This window comes from Bombina bombina, chromosome 6 (assembly GCF_027579735.1).
Source record: "Bombina bombina isolate aBomBom1 chromosome 6, aBomBom1.pri, whole genome shotgun sequence".
Lineage (NCBI taxonomy): Eukaryota > Metazoa > Chordata > Amphibia > Anura > Bombinatoridae > Bombina > Bombina bombina.
Genome location: NC_069504.1, coordinates 980,754,789 through 980,777,540, shown reverse-complemented (window position 1 = coordinate 980,777,540; position 22,752 = coordinate 980,754,789). Strand labels below are relative to the sequence as shown.

Below are 22,752 nucleotides of genomic sequence, written 5' to 3'. Positions count from 1 at the left end.
GCACTGTTTATCATGATTTGTAGAAGTTTCACATGTGTTCTAGAGTAAAGTTTCAGGTATTTGTAATTTATTTATTTTTAACTACTATGGATCTTTTAAAGGTATTGGGTACATAAAAAAGCACTGTAATCTTGTATATTCTACTACATTTGTTCATTGTTTTATATAAAAGAATGTTTCAAAATGTCTGACTGTCATATTTTTTGTAAGAATGTCCCTTTACAAACTAATCCTATAAACTAGTATAGGTTTGCATTACTCTGTGTTGTAAAGTTTATGTTATTGACTTTTCTATAGTGCCGTAGGTTTTGAATAAACAACATATCCAGTGTTTATTTAGTGAATTGTTACTTGAAGCTATTTGAATCACTGCACTTCAAATGTAATACAAATGCGCTTTTGCAACCGCTGCCCCTAACATAAAGTTCTCTTTAATCACTATCGGAGGACATTGTACAAAGGAAGAAAAGGCTTTTGTCTCTGTATTTTTGTCACCAAGTCAGCATGATATAATTACATAGTGGTTTTAGACATTTTGTTCTTTTCTCCAAGGATGAAGCTTTTTCATGTTGAAAAGGAAAAAGAAAAGCATTTTCAGTGTTTGTAATAAGTAATGCAGGCGATGTTATCACCATATATCAATATTACATCTATATGTATATATAAATGAATTAGACAGGGAAGAGGGATTTTTTTTTTATCAGCACGTGATACCACTGAGTAATTAAAGGGACATTTAAAAAGAAAAATTATTATTAGATCATTTACGTTTTGTACTACTGGCTGTGGAACTCTGTGGGCTAGATTACATGTGGAGCGCAAAATTGTGCTTACGCAAGCATAATATTTGTGCTCCACTCGTAATACCAGTGAATGCAATTGTGCGCTTGTATAATAAGCCCAGCACAATGCGAATGCAAGCTCAGTTCGCATTGCATGGAAGCTTTGTGCTCAATAAAGCGCGCTTTTCGGAGCGCTAATTGCTACTGCAAGCTAGCGGTAGCTATAACCAGCCACTTGTAATGGCTGGTTATTTATCATGCACCCATAAATGGGCAAATTTGTCTTTTATGGGCGCTTGATAAATTAGCGCTCCACTTGTATTCTAGCTCAAAGTGTTTTTAACCCCAGCAAAGGGTAAAGTCCCACTCAAGGGCCATAGAGCATTGCTGGTCCTAAGCAGAAATCAGCTGGTGAGCCAATCAACAGCAGAAATCACATGACCATACACCCCCCCCCCCCCCCCATTTATGAGCGGTGTTCAGTCCAAGAGTTGTAATGCTTGCAGCTTCCAAGTGGAAATGTACTTGTGGTTAACCCCTTTGCAGAGGTTAAACACATATGGGTAGATTTAGCATTCATTAGAAGGACAAGGTTCACCTGTAGTGAACCTGTTCGTCCAATATTGCAAATTGTGGGGCAAATTTGTTCCCCATATTTAGCATTGCACAAGCGTCGACTCGTGCAATGGTGCCACCTCACTTGCAACCAATTGCGGGAATGCAGGGCTTGTCAATTACCCTAGTTGAATAAATCTGGTTGATTTTCATCCATAAACAGAAGTAATAGCTTATACAGCTGCTTTATAAATAGCAGACTCAAATGAGTGAGCCTGCAACCCAAAGGGTCATTCACCTCTTGATAAATCTAACCTAAAGAGTAGTGAAAAAATACAAGAGCCAATTAATTTGAGTTTGTATTTTTTCCACTACAATGTTCCTTTAACGGAATATAAAACAGTATGTTTTTTTGTAATAAAAAAACACTGAGCAGTGGGTAGAAATCATTGAAATATGTATTATTTACCTTGTTTTATCCTTTATTTTTCAAACTTCTTTTGTGCAGTGTCCATTTCTCCCTATTACTGTCCAAGGTAGCTAGTGTGTCTACAGGAAGATCTATCCAGCTATATGTCACAAACCTTCTAGAGTAACATGACCCGGTCTACTATTCAGTAAATACCAGAAAAAGTCAGTTTTGCCTATCCTCAATAGAGAACAGAATGCAACTCAAAACAATGGTAAACTTGACATGTTTTAAAATCATGTCCGAAATCTAAACAGTATTTTAGATGGACTTTTTTTTATCACTTCTGCTAAAGATGCACTGTAACTTACTTTTTAATCTAGCTGTGCTATACCCTTATATCAGTGTATTTTATTAGCTTTTCACAGCCAGACATCACTAGTTCATGTGTGCCATATAGATAACATTGTGCTCATGCCCGTGGACTTACCTAGGAGTTCGCACGGATTGGCTAAAATGCAAGTCTCTCAAAATAACTGAAATAAGGGGGCTGTCTGCAGTGGCTTAGATGCAAAGTAATCAAAGAGTTAAAATATATAAATATAACTGTGTTGGTTATGCAAAACTGGGGAAAGGGTAATAAAGGAATTATCTGTTTTTTTGTTTTTTTTTAATAATTAAAATGTTTGGGTAGAATGTCCCTTTAATACCACTGAATGCTTTTGTTAAGAGAACTTGGGAAAGAGAGAAAAAAAAAGAGTTGAAGAGTGGAGACACAAACTGTTTCCCGTAGTTAATATATGAAACCTAAAAACAATGACTGCTTTATTTTACAGCGGCTGATGGGCTAGGCTGTGATCCTCAAACACGTTTCCATGTCCCACCAAACACAAAGCATTGGATTGCATTGCTGCGACGAGGGAACTGCACATTCAAGGAAAAGATCCTGCGAGCTGCATCCCACAATGCCACAGCTGTCGTAATCTACAATAACAATTCTAAAGAGGAAACTGTGTCTATGACTCACCCAGGTAAATCATACAGAACGTGTTACAATTATAAATATGCAACATCAGTAATATTAATGTGATGGAAAATGCTTAAAACTGAAAAAAACCTGTTGAAGCAATGCAGATTTATATTTTATTTTTTATTCCAATGTACAGTATGTCTATATGCTCTCAAATATTTATCTGCCTACCTCGTTGGCCTGAACCACGGAGGCATTTTGCAGGAATGCATAACATTTACTTAAAGTTGAAGTCACATTTGTCAATGATCTCACACTAACCTTGTACTTATCACACCCTCAGGATTCATCAAATTTGTTGTAAAACAAAGATAAAGGGACGGAAAGGTCAAAACTGAAATGTGCATAAGTACTTTTCAATTTTTATCCCTTTAAGAGAGAGCTTTTTCTTCTCCTCAGCATCGCACTTTGTGTTCACTATAAGAGTTATGTATAATTAAAGGGTGACTTGAGGGCACTTGCGGGTCATTAAAATCACTTTTATTTATGCTTCATTAAAACATTCACACAAAAAAATGATGTTTCAACTTTAATTAAAGGAAAATAAAACCCAAATTTTTCTTTCATGATTCAGATGGAGCATACAATTTTAATCAACTTTCTAATTTACATCCATTATCAATTTGTCTTCATTCTCTTTGTATCTTTATTTGAAAATGCACTAATTTAAGCTTAAGAGCCGGCCCATTTTTGGTTCAGCACCCTGGTTAGCGCTTGCTGATTGGTGGCTACATTGGCTACACCAATCAGCAAGCGCTACCCAGGTGCTGAACCAAACATGGGCGGGCTCCTAAGCTTTAAATTCCTCCTTTTCAAATAAAAATACAAAGAGAACAAAGACAAATTGATAATAGGAGTAAATTAGAAAGTTGCTTAAAATTGCATGCTCCATCTGAATCATTAAAGGGATACAAAACAAAAAAAATCTCTTTCATGATTCAGATAGAGCATGCAATTTTAAGGAGCTTTCATTTCTCATTTACTCCTATTATAATTTTTTCTTCATTCTCTTGGTATCTTAATTTGAAAAATCAGTAATGTAAGCTTAGGAGCCAGCTCATTTTTTGATCAAAAAGCAGTGGTGAAACGTGCGTCAGGTGTTCGCAATGCACTCTGTTTGTACCTCCCAGCTAATTACCTACATGAGTAAATATATGTAATTCCATAACAGTCATCAACTAGATTAAAAATGTGTATTTCTTATTATTTTTTATTTTTATTTCAATACTTAAACACTGGTGATATAAATACTAAGTAAACAATAAAGTATATAGAAAAAATTACATCCCCAGTGGTGGTGGGACATACAGATAGTAAAATATTAATTTTCTGTAGCTTACTCACAGGATTTTGTCTACATATAAAGCGATTAACTAAAAAGGGCTGATCTCTCTCAAGCTCAGCTCATTTGATTGGGTTGTAGTTTCAGTTACCGGATAGTTATTTCAATATACAAAAATGAACATTAAAGTGAAGGTCCATTTTGATGAATTAGTGCCCGGTTTTTAATAAACCTATTAAAAACAAGGGCACTTTAATTCATTAAAATTGACATTTCACCATTTTCTTCAAAAACGTACCTTTTAATCCTAGCAGCCGCTCCAGCATTTCCCCCGCCCGTCGCAAGCCGACTTTGCGGGTCCAAAATGATGAATCCGGCTTCCTCCAACCACATCGTTGCATCAGTCCAAGATTCCCCGGGGTGGGGAGCTGTGATTGGAGGAAGCCTGATTCGTCATTTCTGACGTCTGCAGAGGCTTCCGACGGCCGGGGGAATTTAACTCAGGATTAAAAGGTAAGTTTTTTGAAGAAAACCGTGAAATGTCAATTTTGATGAATTAAAGTGCCCTTGTTTTTAATAGGTTTATTAAAAAACGGGCACTAATTCATCAAAATGGACCTTCACTTTAATGACCATTTTCCCATACATTTTTACTCGGCAGCTGGTATAATGCATTGTAAACAGATTAAAGGGATTAAAAGGTCTAAATTGAAATGTGCATGAATGCATTTCAATTTTAAATAGCATTTTAGCAATATACTTTGATTAGTAAAAATGCTTCTAGTAAAATGTATTACTGTTTTAGTGGCATATGCACATGTGCTAAGTGTGACTACAGTTACAGGATTCAAACACAACACATGCTCAGAGTGCTGGAGTTGCTGTGCATTATGTAAGTCAGGGGTGCCCACACTTTTTTGTGTTGGGATCTACTTTTCAAATGACTAGCTCAACGAGATCTACCCCCTAAAAATGGACCAGGCTCCTAAGCTTGCATTCCTGCTTTCTTTCATGTAATTGGCAAGAGTCCATGAGCTAGTGAAGTATGGGATATACAATCCTACCAGGAGGGGCAACGTTTCCCAAACCTCAAAATGCCTACAAATACACCCCTCACCACACCCACAATTCAGTTTTACAAACTTTGCCTCCTATGGAGGTGGTGAAGTAAGTTTCTGCTAGACTTCTATGTTGATATGCGCTTCTCAGCATGTCGAAGCCCGGTCCCTTTCAGAGTACAGTGAATGTAAGAGGGATGTGAAGGGAGTATCACAATGGTCTTCCTAACGGGAATCTATTTCATAGGTTCTCTGTTATTGGTCGTAGAGATTCATCTCCTACCTCCTTTTTCAGATCGACGATATACTCTTATATACCATTATCTCTACTGATTTTCATTTCAGTACTGGTTTGGCTATCTGCTATATGTGGATGGGTGTCTTTTGGTAAGTATGTTTCATTTACTTAAGACACTCTAAGCTATGGTTTGGCACTTTATATATAAAGTTCTAAAAATATGTTTGTACTTATATTTGCCATGATTCAGGTTTATCAGTATATTTCCTTTTTGCAGACTGTTGGTTTCATATCTTGGAAATGTTTTAAAAAAAATAAATACAATTTTTTCTTACCTGAGGTTTTCAAATTAACTTTCTAAATTGCGGGTTGTATTAGGCTCGGGAGAGCGCAAAATGCTATAATTTATTGTGTCATTCTTGGCGTTTGTTGATGCAAATTCATAATTTCCGACGTCTTAGTTGGCATCAAGTCTTTTCACGAGGTTGCGTCATCTATGATGCTCGAGTTTCGTTCCGGACGTTTTTGGTGCCAAAAAAAATGTTTTTCAGTTTGTGGTGCGTCATATTTGGCGCCAAACATTTTTTCATTATTTTAGACCTCATTCCTTTTGCCTCTGGTCTTTTTTTCTATGTCAGAGGCTTATTCTGTTTTCATTTTTTTCCCATTCCTGAAAATGTTATATAAGGAAATTGATAATTTTGCTTTATATGTTGTTTTTTCTTTTACATACTCTCAATCTGATCGTGTCTCAGAATATACTACTGGAATCCTGCTGCCTGATATTGGTTCTACCAAAGTGCATTTGTTGTAAACTTGTGGTAACTGTTCCTCCAGCTGTGGTTTGTAATAGTTGTCATGATAAACTTTTACATGCAGAGAATGTTTCCATCAGTAGTAGTTAATTACATGTTGCTGGTCCATCAACATCTAATGTTCAGGATATTCCTGTAAATTTAAGAGAATTTATTTCTGATTCCATTCAGAAGGCTTTGTCTGCCATTCTGCCTTCTAATAAATATAAAAGGTCTTTTAAAACTTCTCATAGAGTTGATGCATTTTTTAATGACCGACAACATACTGATTTAATAGACTGGGTACTTCTTTTACTCCTTCTTCAAGGTTTAAAAAATGGTATCCTTTGCCTACTGATAGATTGGAGTTTTGGGAAAAGATCCCCAAAGTTGATGGGGCCATCTCTACTCTTGCTAAACATGCAACTATTCCTACGGAAGATAGTACTTCTTTTAAGGATCCTTTAGATAGGAAGCTTGAATCTTATCTAAGGAAAGCTTATTTATGTTCAGGCCATCTTCTTAGGCCTGCTATTTCTTTGGCTGATGTTGCAGCTGCTTCAACTTTTTGGTTGGAAACTTTAGCGCAACAAGTATCAGATCATAATGTGTATAGTATTGTTAAATTAATTCAACATGCTAATAATTTCATTTATGATGTCATTTTTGATATCATCAGAATTGATGTTAGATATATGTCTTTAGCTATTTTAGCTAGAAGAGCTTTATGGCTTAAATCTTGGAATGCTGATATGACTTCTAAATCGACATTGCTATCTCTTTCTTTCCAAGGTAATACATTATTTGGTTCTCAGTTGGATTCTATAATTTCAACTGTCACTGGAGGGAAGGGAGCTTTTTTGCCTCAGGATAAAAAATCTAAGGTTAAATTTAAAGCTTCTAACCGTTTTCGTTCCTTTCGCCAGAATAAGGAACAGAAACCTAGTCCTTCCCCTAAGGAATCTGTCTCCAATTGGAAGTCTTCCTCAATCTGGAATAAATCCAAGCCATTTAAGAGATCTAAACCAGCCGCCAAGTCCGCATGAAGGTGCGGCAATCATTCCAGCTCAGCTGGTAGAGGGCAGATTAAAATTTTTCAAGGATGTTTGGATAAATTCAGTCCAAAATCATTGGATTCAGAACATTGTTTCTCAGGGGTACAGAAAAGGTTTCAGAGTAAGACCGCCTGTGAGAAGGTTCTTTTTCTCAAGAATTTCAGTGAACCCAGAGAAAGCGCAGGCTTTCCTGAAGTGTGTTTCAGACCTAGAGTTATCTGGGGTAATCATGCCAGTTCCTTTTCAGCAACAGGGTCTGGGGTTTTATTCAAATCTGTTCATTGTCCCAAAGAAAGAAAATTCATTCAGACCAGTTCTGGATCTAAAAGTCTTGAATAGTTATGTAAGAGTACCAACATTCAAGATGGTGACTATAAGGACTATTCTGCCTTTTGTTCAGCAAGGGCATTATATGTCCACAATAGATTTACAGGATGCATATCTTCATATTCCGATTCATCCAGATCACTATCAGTTCCTTAGATTCTCTTTTCTAGACAAGCATTACCAATGTGTTGCTCTTCCTTTTGGCCTAGCGACAGCTCCAAGGATCTTTTCAAAGGTTCTCGGAGCCCTACTCTCTGTAATCAGAGAGCGGTGTATTGCAGTGTTTCCTTATTTGGATGATATCTTGGTACTTGCTCAGTCTTTATGTTCTGCAGAATCTCACACAAATCAACTAGTGTTGTTTCTTCAAAGACATGGTTGGAGGATCAATTTACCAAAAAGTTATCTGATTCCTCAGACAAGGGTAACCTTTTTAGGTTTCCAAATAGATTCAGTATCCATGACTTTGTCTCTAACAGACAAGAGTTGTCTGCAATTGGTTGCAGCCTGTCGGAACCTTCAGTCTCAATCATTCCCTTTAGTAGCTATGTGCATGGAGGTTTTAGGTCTCATGACTGCAGCATCGGACGCGATCCCCTTTGCTTGTTTTCACATGAGACCTCTTCAGCTTTGTATGCTGAACCAATGGTGCAGGGATTATACAAGGATATCACAATTAATATCCTTAGATCCCTATGTTCGACTATCTCTGACTTGGTGGTTAGATCACCATCGTATAGTTCAAGCCTCTTTTGTTTGTCCAACCTGGACTGTGATCACAACAGATGCGAGTCTTTCAGGTTGGGGAGCTGTCTGGGGATCTCTGATAGCACAGGGGGTTTGGAAATCTCAAGAGGCGAGATTACCAATCCATATTTTGGAACTCCGTGCGATTCTCAGAGCTCTTCAGTTTTGGCCTCTATTGAAGAGGGAGCCGTTTATTTGTTTTCAGACAGACAATGTCACATCTGTGGCGTATGTCAATCATCAGGGTGGGACTCGCAGTCCTCAAGCTATGAAAGAAGTATCCCGGATACTTGTTTGGGCAGAATCCAGCTCTTGTCTAATTTCTGCGGTCCATATCCCAGGTATAGACAATTGGGAAGCGGATTATCTCAGTCGTCAAGCTTTACATCCGGGAGAGTGGTCTCTTCACCCAGATGTGTTTTTTTTCATATTGTTCAGATGTGGGGGCTTCCAGAAATAGATCTGATGGCATCTCATCTAAACAAGAAACTTCCCAGGTACCTGTTCAGGTCCAGGGATCCTCAGGCGGAAGCAGTGGATGCATTGACACTTCCTTGGAGTTATCAACCTGCCTATATTTTTCCACCTCTGGTTCTTCTTCCAAGAGTGATTTCCAAGATCATCATGGAGCAATCATTTGTACTGCTGGTGGCTCCAGCATGGGCTCACAGGTTTTGGTATGCGGATCTTGTTCGGATGTCCAGTTGCCAACTCTAGCCACTTCCACTAAGGCCAGACCTTCTATCTCAAGGTCCGTTTTTCCATCAGGATCTCAAATCATTAAATTTGAAGGTTTGGAAATTGAACGCTTAGTGCTTAGTCATAGAGGTTTCTCTGACTCAGTGATTAATACTATGTTGCAGGCTCGTAAATCTGTTTCTAGAAAGATTTATTTTCGAGTTTGGAAGACTTACATTTCATGGTGTTTTTCTCATAAATTCTCTTGGCATTCTTTTAGAATTCCTAGAATTTTACAGTTTCTTCAGGATGGTTTGGATAAGGGTTTGTCTGCGAGTTCCTTGATAGGTCAAATCTCTGCTCTTTCTGTTTTATTCCACAGAAAAATTACTAAACTTCCTGATATTCATTGTTTTGTACAGGCTTTGGTTCGTATCAAGCCTGTCATTAAATCAATCTCTCCTCCTTGGAGCCTTAATTTGGTTTTGAAGGCTTTACAGGCTCCTCCGTTTGAGCCCATGCATTCTTTGGACATTAAATTGCTATCTTGGAAAGTGTTGTTTCTTTTGGCCATCTTTTCTGCTAGAAGAGTTTCTGAATAATCTGCTCTTTCTTGTGAGTCTCCTTTTCTGATTTTTTGTCAGGATAAGGCAGTTTTGCAGACTTTATTTAAATTCTTACCTAAAGTTGTGAATTCCAACAACATTAGTAGGGAAATTGTTGTCCCTTCTTTGTGTCCCCATCCTAAGAATTCTTTGGAAATATTTTTACATTCTTTGGATGTGGTGAGAGCTTTGAAATATTATGTTGAAGCTACTAAAGATTTCAGGAAGACTTCTAGTCTATTTGTTATCTTTTCTGGTTCTAGGAAAGGTCAGAAGGCTTCTGCCATTTCTTTGGCATCTTGGTTAAAGCTTTTGATTCATCACGCTTATTTGGAGTCGGGTAAATCCCCGCCTCAGAGGATTACAGCTCATTCTACTAGGTCAGTTTCCACTTCCTGGGCTTTTAAGAATGAAGCTTCAGTTGATCTGATTTGCAAAGCAGCAACTTGGTCTTCTTTGCATACATTTACTAAATTCTACCATTTTGATGTTTTTTCTTCTTCAGAAGCAGTTTTTGGTAGAAAAAGTTCTTCAGGCAGCTGTTTCAGTTTGATTCTTCTGCTTATAATTTCAGTTTTTTCTTTTCCATTATAAGATTAAAACTTATGATTTGGGTTGTGGATTAATTTTTTCAGCGGAATTGGCTGTCTTTATTTTTTTATCCCTCCCTCTCTAGTGACTCTTGCGTGGAGTTCCACATCTTGGATATTGCTATCCCATACTTCACTAGCTCATGGACTCTTGCCAATTACATGAAAGAAAACATAATTTATGTAAGAATTTACCTGATAAATTAATTTCTTTCATATTGGCAAGAGTCCATGAGGCCCACCCTTTTTCTGGTGGTTATGATTTTTTTGTGTAAAGCACAATTATTCCAATTCCTTTGTTTATGCTTTTGCTCCTTTCTTTATCACCCCACTTCTTGGCTATTCGTTAAACTGAATTGTGGGTGTGGTGAGGGGTGTATTAATAGGCATTTTGAGGTTTGGGAAACTTTGCCCCTCCTGGTAGGATTGTATATCCGTATATCCCATACGTCACTAGCTCATGGACTCTTGCCAATATGAAAGAAATGAATTTATCAGGTAAATTCTTACATAAATTCATAAATAATGTTTTTTCAAATAAAGATACAAAGAGAATGAAGAAAAATTGATAATAGGAGTAAATTAGAAAGTTGTTTAAAATTGCATGTTCTATATCTGAATCATGAAAAAAGGGTGTGTTTTTCATATTTCTTCAAGGTTACATGCATAAAGATACAATAGATTGATCCTGATGACAAAAGTAGCACTTACTTTAATTCAGGTTAACAGGAGCAACCCCTTTTGCCATGTTACAAAACACTGCATTCAAAATACTGCTACTGATCCCCTTTACTTTGCACCGCGGGCTTGGCCTGATATGACTCAGTGAGTCTTTACACAAATAAATTTCAATAGCGCGCCATGCAGACCATTTCTTACTGGGTCAACACCTTCAATTGCCATACTTCAATCATACTTGTTCCTTTAGCATAGCACAGCAGCCTTCGCCTTTACTCTTTCTATTTATTGATGCGTTCCCTCCTAACTATACTATACCGCCATATCCATTGGGAGAGTACTCCATCAACCTTGCTTTTGATAGGCCAATCATCTACATTGATTGGTTGAAATCGATGTCCCTCAAGATCCAGTCCTGTAGCATTTTTCGTGTCCGACTATCAGACTGTTTAATGACCTGCCCCTTCACACACTGCGGTAGATAATGCGGTATCCTTAGCAACCATACTCTATTCACGCCCCAGTGTTGAGATTGCGTAACTTGATTACATCATTTCGATCACATCGGCCACCATCTACCAGCAGGGCCTTTGGGATCTACTGGTAGATCCCGATCTACCAACCCTGGTGTAAGTGAAGACGTAATTTGTGTCATATAATCCACTGCTGACTATTTAAAAAGGTGTGGTTTTTGAATGCTGCTGCACAGGGCGTTTACAGCATATGTGTGTATGGCGCTGATAAACAGCAATAGCTTTTACTTGAAATATTTTTGCTAATGGAAGTACATTGTAAAAATTCTTCAATTTGAAATGTAAATTAACCCATACACCTTTAAATTTTGACTTTTCTATCCCTTTAAGGTGAAAACTAGTTTACAGTACATCGCCCCCTTAAAAAAAATGCTTAGTATTTGCTTAATACAACACTGATAACTTTTTTTAAACTCCCATTCGCCTCTTCACTTCACTCCATTTCCCTTCCTTTCCTTCCCAAACGCAGTCAGCCAATCTGTAGTCGATGTTACTTAAAGGGACACTGAATCCAAATGTTTTCTTTTGTGATTCAGATAGAGCATGCCATTTTAAGCAACATTCTAATTTACTCCTATTATCAAATTTTCTTCATTCTCTTGGTATCTTTATTTGAAATGTAAGTTTAGATGCCGGACCATTTTTGGTGAACAACCTGGGTTGTTCTTGCTGATTGGTGGATAAAACCCAAACAAAAAGTTTAGATATCATTTTTCTTCGTTATCTTGCTAATACTGAGGTGAAATTAGAAAGTTGCTTAAATTGCATACTCTATCTGAATCACAAAAGAAAAAGTTTGGGTTTAGTGTCCCTTTAAAAAACAATGGTTCTCCGGAAATTAAAGGGATACGAAAGCAAATATTTTTTTTTCTGATGATTTAGAAAGAGCATGCAATTTTAAACAACTTTCTTATTTACTTATCTGTATCAAATTTTTCTTAGTTCTCTTGTTTCTTCTGTTGAAAAGAAGGGACGTAAAGTTCAGGAGCATGCAAGTGGTCTGGAACACTATATTGCAGCAGTTTTGCAAGAATGGTATCCATTTGCAAGAGCACTAGATGGGCAGCAATATTTCCTGCCATGTCGTGCTCCAGGGCTACCTTCTCTTCAACATAGAATTACCATGGAAACTAAGCAAATTGATAAAGATAAATTGGAAACTTTTTTTAAAAAAATGGTATGCTCTGTCTCAGGGGTCGCCAACCTTTCGGACCTCGGGAACCACTAAACTCACAATTTTGAATCCCATGGACCACTAACATGAATTTCTTTCGAAGGGTACAAACCTCTATAATGTGTGTGTACACACACACACACACATACTGTGCATAGCTAGTATAACCATAGCTAAGTTTACGAGTAGTATATTAACACTTTTTAAGAATTATTTTTGGAATTAACTAACTGAATGACAGAACTGAGAGAATACCTCTAAATGACAGATGAAGGGTGAGTGCCAACTTTTGAGCTGGAAACAGAGAGTCATAAAGTGTGGGGAAAAAAGAATTATGTTTAAAAGGACCACAAGACTTCCAAGTTACCTCCCCAGTTAGGAAATATTCAAAACCTACTTATGGTCATGGACCAGACAATGGAGTCCCTAAAATAAGTTTAGATCAGAAAACTCTCATATGGATGTGAGCTAACCCACGACTGATTGTTACTGGCAATTACTATAATACTGGTGGGATATGGCTGATCTGCTGGATGGGCATTTACTGGAAATTCAGGTGAAATAAATTTATTAGAAATTAGAATGTGAAAAATAATTAATATTTAATAAAAAAAGAAGATGTAGGGGAGGAAAGCAAATGTAAGTCCATCTGAAGGTAATTAGGAAAACTACTACAAAGAGACAGGTAAAGGGAAGAAAATAAATGAAATATAAGAGAGAAATTTATTTAAGCTTTTCTTTTTTTTCTATATTTTAATCCACTATTTCAAGCCAAGGACTATTCCAACCTCTGCTGGCTTTAGAATGGAAGCAATCTTCCTCTGAGCAACATGCCGGGTGGGAGGAGTTAAAAATACAATCTAGCTATTCAAGTGCGCAGTACTAACGTGCAACGTGCGTAGGGATATTGTAATTTAACTTTTCTGTTTTCACTGATGTCCAGTCAGGCACTGTAGGGAGTTGCTGCGCGACGGGATGACACCATCAGAGGAGATTAATTCCTGCTTGATGGTGTCAGGACCACCACAACATCTTCTTGTTGGACCCACTAGTGGTCCATGGACAACTGGTTGGCGACCGCTGCTCTGTCTGAATCACAAAACATTTTATGGGGTTTCTTATGCCTTTAATTATTCAAGTATGTAGCAACTGGTCTTCTGTACAATACGTAACATTTCTGCTTTGACTTATAATTAGTCCTGTGTGCGGATATGTTTTTTTATTCTTTAGTTAATAGCTCTCTCTTCCTAATCAGGGGTGTAGTACATGCTGTCCTCTGATAATTAAGAGATTAATGTATTGTCATAATTCTTTTACATATTTAAGTTTCTGAAACTTCTTCTAATTTTATTTTATAGGCTTTTTATAATATTTTTAACCTTATACTGTTCTGTCAAAGAATCTTGTAAAAAATTATGTATCGCACCTGGAAAAACTAGAACGATGTTCCAACGCAGTCTATTATTCCTTAAAGCGGACATTATACACTCATTTTTTCGTAGCATAAAATGTTTTGTTGATGATCTATTTATATAGCTCATAAAGTTTTTGTTTTTTTAAATGGATAGTTTTTTTAAATTGATAGTTTTGCTCTGATTTTCAGGACTCCTGATTTTCAGACTCCTAACCAAGCCCCAAAGTTTTACGAGAATACCGACGTATACCTACTCCAGCTTGCTTCTGTTTGTGTAAAGGGTCTTTTCATATACAAATGAAGGTGGAGGGAGGAGTGTCTGCTATTTCCCACTTGCAGTGTGTGTTCCAGTAACCTTTTAAACAGAGCTAAACTGATAGCTTCTAAGTATGTTTTTTAACCAGTTTTATACTGGGATTTTTATATGTGTCTGTGCATATTATCCTTTATAGAAGTGTCCTATTACATGCAGTTATATAAAAATGGTGTATACTGTCCCTTTAAGAAAATTAATCCAAAGGTGGTTGTCTTCAACAGAAGAGGATAAGTCTTATTCCAGTCATTTGATTTATCCCACTTCTTAAAAGGACAGTAAAGAGAAAATGAAACCTTTATGAATCAGGATGCAATTGTAACCACATCCAGTTTACCTATATTATAAATTTTGCTTTGTACTACTTTGTTCAAAAGTAAAACCTAGGCAGGCAGCTCATAGGAGCTCAGGAGCGTGCAAATGTCCCTTAGAATTCTATGGATAGCAGTGTCTGCAACAAAGTATAGCATAGAGTGCTACAGATAAGTGCACGCTCCTGACTACCTATGGGCCCAACTAGATTTACCCTTCAACAAAGAATACAGGGAGGAGTGAAGCAAATTTGAATAACAGAACCAAAATTGGGAAAGTTATTTAAAATTGCATGCTCTATCTGAATAGAAAATGTTTAACTTTGACTTTACCTGTTTCTTTAATAATTCCTGTGTTACGAGGATTCTACACAGTGTACACAATCTCGTTCATCTTTTATTTTAATTATTGTTTATACTTTGTATTTGCTGATATCAGATAAAAACATTTTGTATCCATTCTATTCTGGGACTGTGCAGCATAGAATATTTCACTTCCAAATGTCCCCTTTTTTAATATTTTTTTTTTAAAATTAAATGATTAATATTAAAAATAAATTCTAATACGGTTGCCCTATACTGCTTATCTTATCAGTCCTCTATCAATACTTGCTTCTGGTTGGTAATGATGTAACAGTCTTTTTAACTAGATGTTATCTTCAAAAAAAGATTAAAACACCAGAACATAATACATAATTTATCTTTATGATTAAATCATTAACCAAGTTTTACCTTGAAGTACAACCCAGGACTACATTTTAGGCAAGTACTGCACTGTGTGGACAACTCTGTACTTTATATTACAGATGTAAAACAATTATTGTTTTTTTCTATTATGAAAGAAATACTGTGGCCTTGTCACAGCATGTTTAATGTCTTGCTAATGAAACTGTTGTATTCTTGTTTCTCATAATTATATTTAGTGTTTAAATCTTTGTTTCTTTCATGTAATTGGCAAGAGTCCATGAGCTAGTGACTTATGGGATATACAATCCTACCAGGAGGGGCAAAGTTTCCCAAACCTCAAAATGCCTATAAATACACCCATCACCACACCCACAATTCAGTTTTACAAACTTTGCCTCCTATGGAGGTGGTGAAGTAAGTTTGTGCTAAGATTTCTATGTTGACATGCGCTTCTCAGATTTTTTGAAGCCCGATTCCTCTCAGAGTACAGCGAATGTCTGAGGGACGTGAAGAGAGTATCACCTATTGAATGCAATGATTTTCCTAACGGGGGTCTATTTCATAGGTTCTCGGTTATTGGTCGTAGAGATTCATCTCCTACCTCCCTTTTCAGATCGACGATATACTCTCATATACCATTACCTCTACTGATAACTGTTTCAGTACTGGTTTGGCTATCTGCTATATGTGGATGGGTGTCTTTTGGTAAGTATGTTTTTTATTACTTAAGACACCCCAGCTATGGTCTGGCACTTTATGCATTTATGTAAAGTTCGAAATATATGTATTGTACTTATATTTGCCATGAGTCAGGTTCATGTATTTCCTTGTGCAGACTGTCAGTTTCATAATTGGGAAATAAACAAATTAATTAATAATATTATTTTCTTACCTGGGGTTTAGTCTTTTTTTCAAATTGACTACTTTTTTCTTACAAATTGCAGGCAGCATTAGTCCCGCGGTTGCGCCAAAATGCTAGACTTTATTGCGTCATTCTTGGTGTGAGAATTTTTTTGGTGCAAAAAAGTACATCCATTGACGCAAGTTCGTCATTTCCGGCGTCGTAGTTGACGCGGAAGCCTTACACATGGTTGCGTCATTAGTGACGCAAGTGTGTCATTTCCGGATATTGTTGGCGCCAAAAAATTTTTCACTTACGTTGTGCGTCATACTTGGCGCCAAATTTTTAATTAGTTTTATACCCCAGTGCTGTTTGCCTCTTGCCTTTTTCTATGTCAGAGGGCTATGCTGTTTGCATTTTTTCCCATTCCTGAAACTGTCATATAAGGAAATTGATAATTTGCTTTATATGTTGTTTTTTCTTTTACATTTTGCAAGATGTCTCAATCTGATCCTGCCTCAGAAGTATCTGTTAGAACTTTGCTGCTTGACATCGGTTCTACCAAAGCTAAGTGCATTTGTTGTAAGATTGTGGAAATTATATCTCTGAATGTCATTTGTAATAGTTGTCATGATAAACTTTACATGCAGAGAATGTATCCATCAGTAATAGTACATTGCCAGTTGCAGTTCCTTCAACTTCTAATGTACATGATATACCTATGAATTTTAAAGAATTTGTTACTGATTCTATTCAGAAGGCTTTGTTTGCATTTCTGCCTTCTAATAAATGTAAAAGGTCTTTTAAACCTTCTCATAAAGTTGATGAAATTTCAAATGACCCACAACATAATGATTTATCCTCCTCTGATGAGGATCTATCTGATTCAGAAGATCCTTCCTCAGATATTGACACTGACAAATCTACTTATTTGTTTAAAATAGAGTATATTCGTTCTTTGTTAAAAGAAGTGTTAATTACTTTGGATATTGAGGAAGCTAGTCCTCTTGACATTTAGACTAGTAAACGTTTAAATTCTGTTTTTAAACCTCCTGTGGTTACTCCAGAAGTTTTTCCTATTCCTGATGCTATTTCTGATATGATTGCTAAGGAATGGAATAAGCCAGGTACTCCTTTTATTCCTTCTTCAAGGTTTAAAAAATTGTATCCTTTACCAGCAATTTCTATAGAGTTTTGGGAAAAGATCCCCAAAGTTGATGGGGCTATTTCTACTCTTGCTAAACGTACCACTATTCCTATGGAATATAGTACTTCTTTTAAAGATCCTTTAGATAGGAAAGTTGAATCCTTTCTAAGGAAAGCCTATTTATATTCAGGTCATCTTCTCATGCCTGCAATTTCTTTGGCTGATGTTGCGGCTGCATCAACTTTTTGGTTGAAGAATTTAGCGCAACAAGAATTGGATTCTGACATATCTAGCATTGTTCGCTTGCTGCAACATGCTAATCATTTTATTTGTGATGCCATTTTTTGATATTATCAAAATTTGTTAGATCCATGTCTTTAGCTATTTTAGCTAGAAGAGCTTTATGGCTTAAATCTTGGAATGCTGATATGACATCTAAGTCTAGATTATTATCTCTTTCTTTCCAAGGTAATAATTTATTTGGTTATCAATTGGATTCTATTATTTCAACTGTTACTGGAGGAAAGGGGGTTTTTCTGCCTCAGGATAAAAAACCTAAGGGTAAATCTAAGGCTTCTAACCATTTTTGTTCTTTTTATCAAAATACGGAACAAAAATCTAATCCTTCCCCTAAGGAATCTGTTTCCAATTGGAAGCCTTCCTCAAATTGGAATAAATCCAAGCCTTTTAAAAAACCAAAGTCGGCCCCTAAGTCCACATGAAGGTGCGGCCCTCATTCCAGCTCTGCTGGTAGGGGGCAGATTAAGATTTTTCAAGGATTTTTGGATAAATTCTGTCCAAAATCAATGGATTCAGAGCATTGTCTCTCAAGGGTATCGAATAGGATTCAGAGTAAGACCTCCTGTGAGAAGATTTTTTTCTCTCACGTATCCCAGCAAATCCAGTAAAAGCTCAGGCTTTCCTGAAGTGTGTTTTAGACCTGGAGTTTTCAGGGGTAATCATGCCGGGTTCCTTTTTTGCTTTATATGTTGTTTTTTGCTTTATATGTCAAATCTATTCATTGTCCCAAAGAAGGAAAATTCATTCAGACCAGTTCTTGATCTGAAAATTTTGAATAGTTATGTAAGAGTACCAACTTTCAAGATGGTGACTATTCTGCCTTTTGCTCAGCAAGGACATTATATGTCTACAATAGACTTGCAGGATGCATACCTTCATATTCCGATTCATCCAGAACATTATCAGTTCCTGAGATTCTCTTTTCTAGACAAGCATTACCAATTTGTTGCTCTTCCATTTGGCCTAGCAACAGCTCCAATAATCTTTTCAAAGGTATTGCAGTGTTTCCTTATTTGGACGATATCTTGGTACTTCCTTTGTTGGGGAGCTGTTTAGGGATCTCTGACAGCACAAGGGGTTTGGAAATCTCAAGAGGCTATATTACCAATCAATATTTTAGAACTCCGTGCAATTCTCAGGGCTCTTCAGTTTTGGCCTCTGTTGAAGAGAGAACCGTTCATTTGCTTTCAGACTGACATATGCCACAGTTGTGATATTGTCTATCATCAGGGTGGGACTCACAGTTCCCAAGCTATGAAAGAAGTATCTCGGATACTTGCTTGGGTGGAATCCAGCTCCTGTCTAATCTCTGCGGTGCATATCCCAGGTGTAGACAATTGTGAGGTGGATTATCTCAGCCGTCAGACTTTACATCAAGGGGAGTGGTTTCTCCATCCAGATGTGTTTTCTCAGATTGTTCAGATGTGGGGTCTTCCAGAGATAGATCTCATGGCCTCTCATCTAAACAAGAAACTTCCCAGATACTTGCTCAGGTCCAGGGGATGTTTCAGGCGGAAGCAGTGGATGCGCTGACACTTCCTTGGTGTTATCATCCTGCTTACATTTTCCCGCCTCTAGTTCTTCTTCCAAGAGTGATGTCCAAAATCATCATGAAACAATAGTTTGTTCTACTATCTCAAGGTCCGTTTTTCCATCAGGATCTCAAATCATTACATTTGAAGGTATGGAAATTGAACGCTTAGTTCTGAGTCATAGAGGTTTCTCTGACTCAGTGATTAATACTATGTTACAAGCTCGTAAATCTGTCTCTAGAAAGATGTATTATCGAGTTTGGAAGACCTACATTTCATGGTGTTCTTTCATAAATTCTCTTGCATTCTTTTGGAATTCTTAGAATTTTACAGTTTCTTCAGGATGGTTTGGATAAGGTTTTGTCTGCAAGTTCCTTGAAGGGACAAATCTCTGCTCTTTCTGTTTTATTTCACAGAAAGATTGCTAAACTTCCTGATATTCACTGTTTTGTGCAGGCTTTAGTTCGTATTAAGCCCGTCATTAAATGAATTTCTCCTCCTTGGAGTCTTAATTTGGTTTTGAAGGCTTTACAGGCTCCTCCGTTTGAGCCTATGCATTCTTTGGACATTAAACTACTTTCTTGGAAAGTTCTTGTTCCTTTTGGCCATCTCTTCTGCTAGAAGAGTTTCTGAGCTATCTGCTCTTTCTTGTGAATCTCCTTTTCTGATTTTTCATCAGGATAAGGCGGTTTTGCGCACTTCATTTAAATTTTTACCTAAAGTTGTGAATTCTAACAACATTAGTAGAGAAATTGTTGTCCCTTCCTTGTGACCTTATCCTAAGAATTCTTTGGAAAGATCCTTACATTCTTTGGATGTTGTTAGAGCTTTGAAATATTATGTTGAAGCTATGAAAGATTTCAGGAAGACTTCTAGTCTGTTATATTTTCAGGTCCTAGGAAAGGTCAGAAGGCCTCTGCTATTTCCTTGGCTTCTTGGTTAAAGCTTTTGATTCATCAAGCTTATTTCTCCAACATAGGTGTGTCCGGTCCACGGCGTCATCCTTACTTGTGGGATATTCTCTTCCCCAACAGGAAATGGCAAAGAGCCCAGCAAAGCTGGTCACATGATCCCTCCTAGGCTCCGCCTACCCCAGTCATTCTCTTTGCCGTTGTACAGGCAACATCTCCACGGAGATGGCTTAGAGTTTTTTAGTGTTTAACTGTAGTTTTTTATTATCAATCAAGAGTTTGTTATTTTGAAATAGTGCTGGTATGTACTATTTACTCAGAAACAGAAAAGAGATGAAGATTTCTGTTTGTATGAGGAAAATGATTTTAGCAACCGTAACTAAAATCCATGGCTGTTCCACACAGGACTGTTGAGAGCAATTAACTTCAGTTGGGGGAACAGTGTGCAGTCTCTTGCTGCTTGAGGTATGACACATTCTAACAAGACGATGTAATGCTGGAAGCTGTCATTTTCCCTATGGGATCCGGTAAGCCATATTTATTACGATCGTAAATAAGGGCTTTACAAGGGCTTATTTAGACTGTAGACTTTTTCTGGGCTAAATCGATTCATTATTAGCACATATTTAGCCTTGAGGAATCATTTTATCTGGGTATTTTGATATAATAATATCGGCAGCACTGTATTAGACACCTTATTTCTTAGGGGCTTTCCCAAAGCATAAGCAGAGTCTCATTTTCGCGCCGTGTGGCGCACTTGTTTTTGAGAGGCATGGCATGCAGTCGCATGTGAGAGGAGCTCTGATACTTAGAAAAGACTTTCTGAAGGCGTCATTTGGTATCGTATTCCCCTTTGGGCTTGGTTGGGTCTCAGCAAAGCAGATACCAGGGACTGTAAAGGGGTTAAAGCTTATAACGCTCCGGTTCCGTTATTTTAAGGGTTAAAGCTTCCAAATTTGGTGTGCAATATTTTAAAGGCTTTAAGACACTGTGGTGAAAATTTGGTGATTTTTGAACAATTCCTTCATGTTTTTTCGCAATTGCAGTAACAAAGTGTGTTCAGTTTAAAATTTAAAGTGACAGTAACGGTTTTATTTTAAAACGTTTTTTGTACTTTCTTATCAAGTCTATGCCTGTTTAACATGTCTGAACTACCAGATAGACTGTGTTCTGAATGTGGGGAAGCCAGAATTCCTATTCATTTAAATAAATGTGATTTATGTGATAATGACAATGATGCCCAAGATGATTCCTCAAGTGAGGGGAGTAAGCATGGTACTGCATCATTCCCTCCTTCGTCTACACGAGTCTTGCCCACTCAGGAGGCCCCTAGTACATCTAGCGCGCCAATACTCCTTACTATGCAACAATTAACGGCTGTAATGGATAATTCTGTCAAAAACATTTTAGCCAAAATGAACCCTTGTCAGCGTAAGCGTGGCTGCTCTGTTTTAGTTACTGAAGAGCATGACGACGCCTGATATTAATATCTCTGAAGGGCCCCTAATCCAGTTTGAGGGGGCCAGGGAGGTTTTGTCTGAGGGAGAAATTACTGATTCAGGGAACATTTCTCATCAGGCTGAATCTGATGTGATTACATTTAAATTTAAGTTGGAACATCTCCGCATTTTGCTTAAGGAGGTATTATCCACTCTGGATGATTGTGAAAAGTTGGTCATTCCAGAGAAACTATGTAAAATGGACAAGTTCCTAGAGGTGCCGGGGCTCCCAGAAGCTTTTCCTATACCCAAGCGGGTGGCGGACATTGTTAATAAAGAATGGAAAGGCCCGGTATTCCTTTCGTCCTCCCCCCATATTTAAAAAATTGTTTCCTATGGTCGACCCCAGAAAGGACTTATGGCAGTCAGTCCCCAAGGTCGAGGGAGCGGTTTCTACTTTAAACAAACGCACCACTATACCCATAGAGGATAGTTGTGCTTTCAAAGATCCTATGGATAAAAAATTAGAAGGTTTGCTTAAAAAAGATGTTTGTTCAGCAGGGTTACCTTCTACAACCCATTTCATGCATTGTCCCTGTCACTACAGCTGCATATTTCTGGTTTGATGAACTGATTAAGGTGCTCGATAGTGATTCTCCTCCTTATGAGGAGATTATGGACAGAATCAATGCTCTCAAATTGGCTAATTCTTTCACTCTAGACGCCACTTTGCAAGTGGCTAGGTTAGCGGCTAAGAATTCTGGGTTTGCTATTGTGGCGCGCAGAGCGCTTTGGTTGAAATCTTGGTCGGCTGATGCGTCTTCCAAGAACAAGTTACTAAACATTCCTTTCAAGGGGAAAACGCTGTTTGGCCCTGACTTGAAAGAGATTATCTCTGATATCACTGGGGGTAAGGGCCACGCCCTTCCTCAGGATAGGCCTTTCAAGGCAAAAAATAGACCTAATTTTCGTCCTTTTCGTAGAAACGGACCAGCCCAAAGTGCTACGTCCTCTAAGCAAGAGGGTAATACTTCTCAAGCCAAGCCAGCTTGGAGACCAATGCAAGGCTGGAACAAGGGAAAGCAGGCCAAGAAACCTGTCACTGCTACCAAGACAGCATGAAATATTGGCCCCCGATCCGGTCCCGGATCGGGGGGGGGGGGCAGACTCTCTCTCTTCGCTCAGGCTTGGGCAAGAGATGTTCTGGATCCTTGGGCGCTAGAAATAGTCTCCCAGGGTTATCTTCTGGAATTCAAGGGACTTCCCCCAAGGGGGAGGTTCCACAGGTCTCAGTTGTCTTCAGACCACATAAAAAGACAGGC

The 22,752-nt window shown here is 37.7% G+C and overlaps 1 protein-coding gene across 3 annotated transcripts in view; it reads left to right on the top strand.

The window, feature by feature from the left end:
* RNF130 (ring finger protein 130) overlaps positions 1–22,752 on the top strand; it is a 625,517-nt gene that overhangs the window by 163,385 nt on the left and 439,380 nt on the right. For all 3 annotated transcript variants that reach the window (XM_053718646.1, XM_053718647.1, XM_053718645.1), the window contains exon 2: positions 2,583–2,777. In XM_053718646.1, coding sequence (XP_053574621.1) covers positions 2,583–2,777 — 195 coding nt within the window. The remainder of the gene's footprint in view (positions 1–2,582; positions 2,778–22,752) is intronic.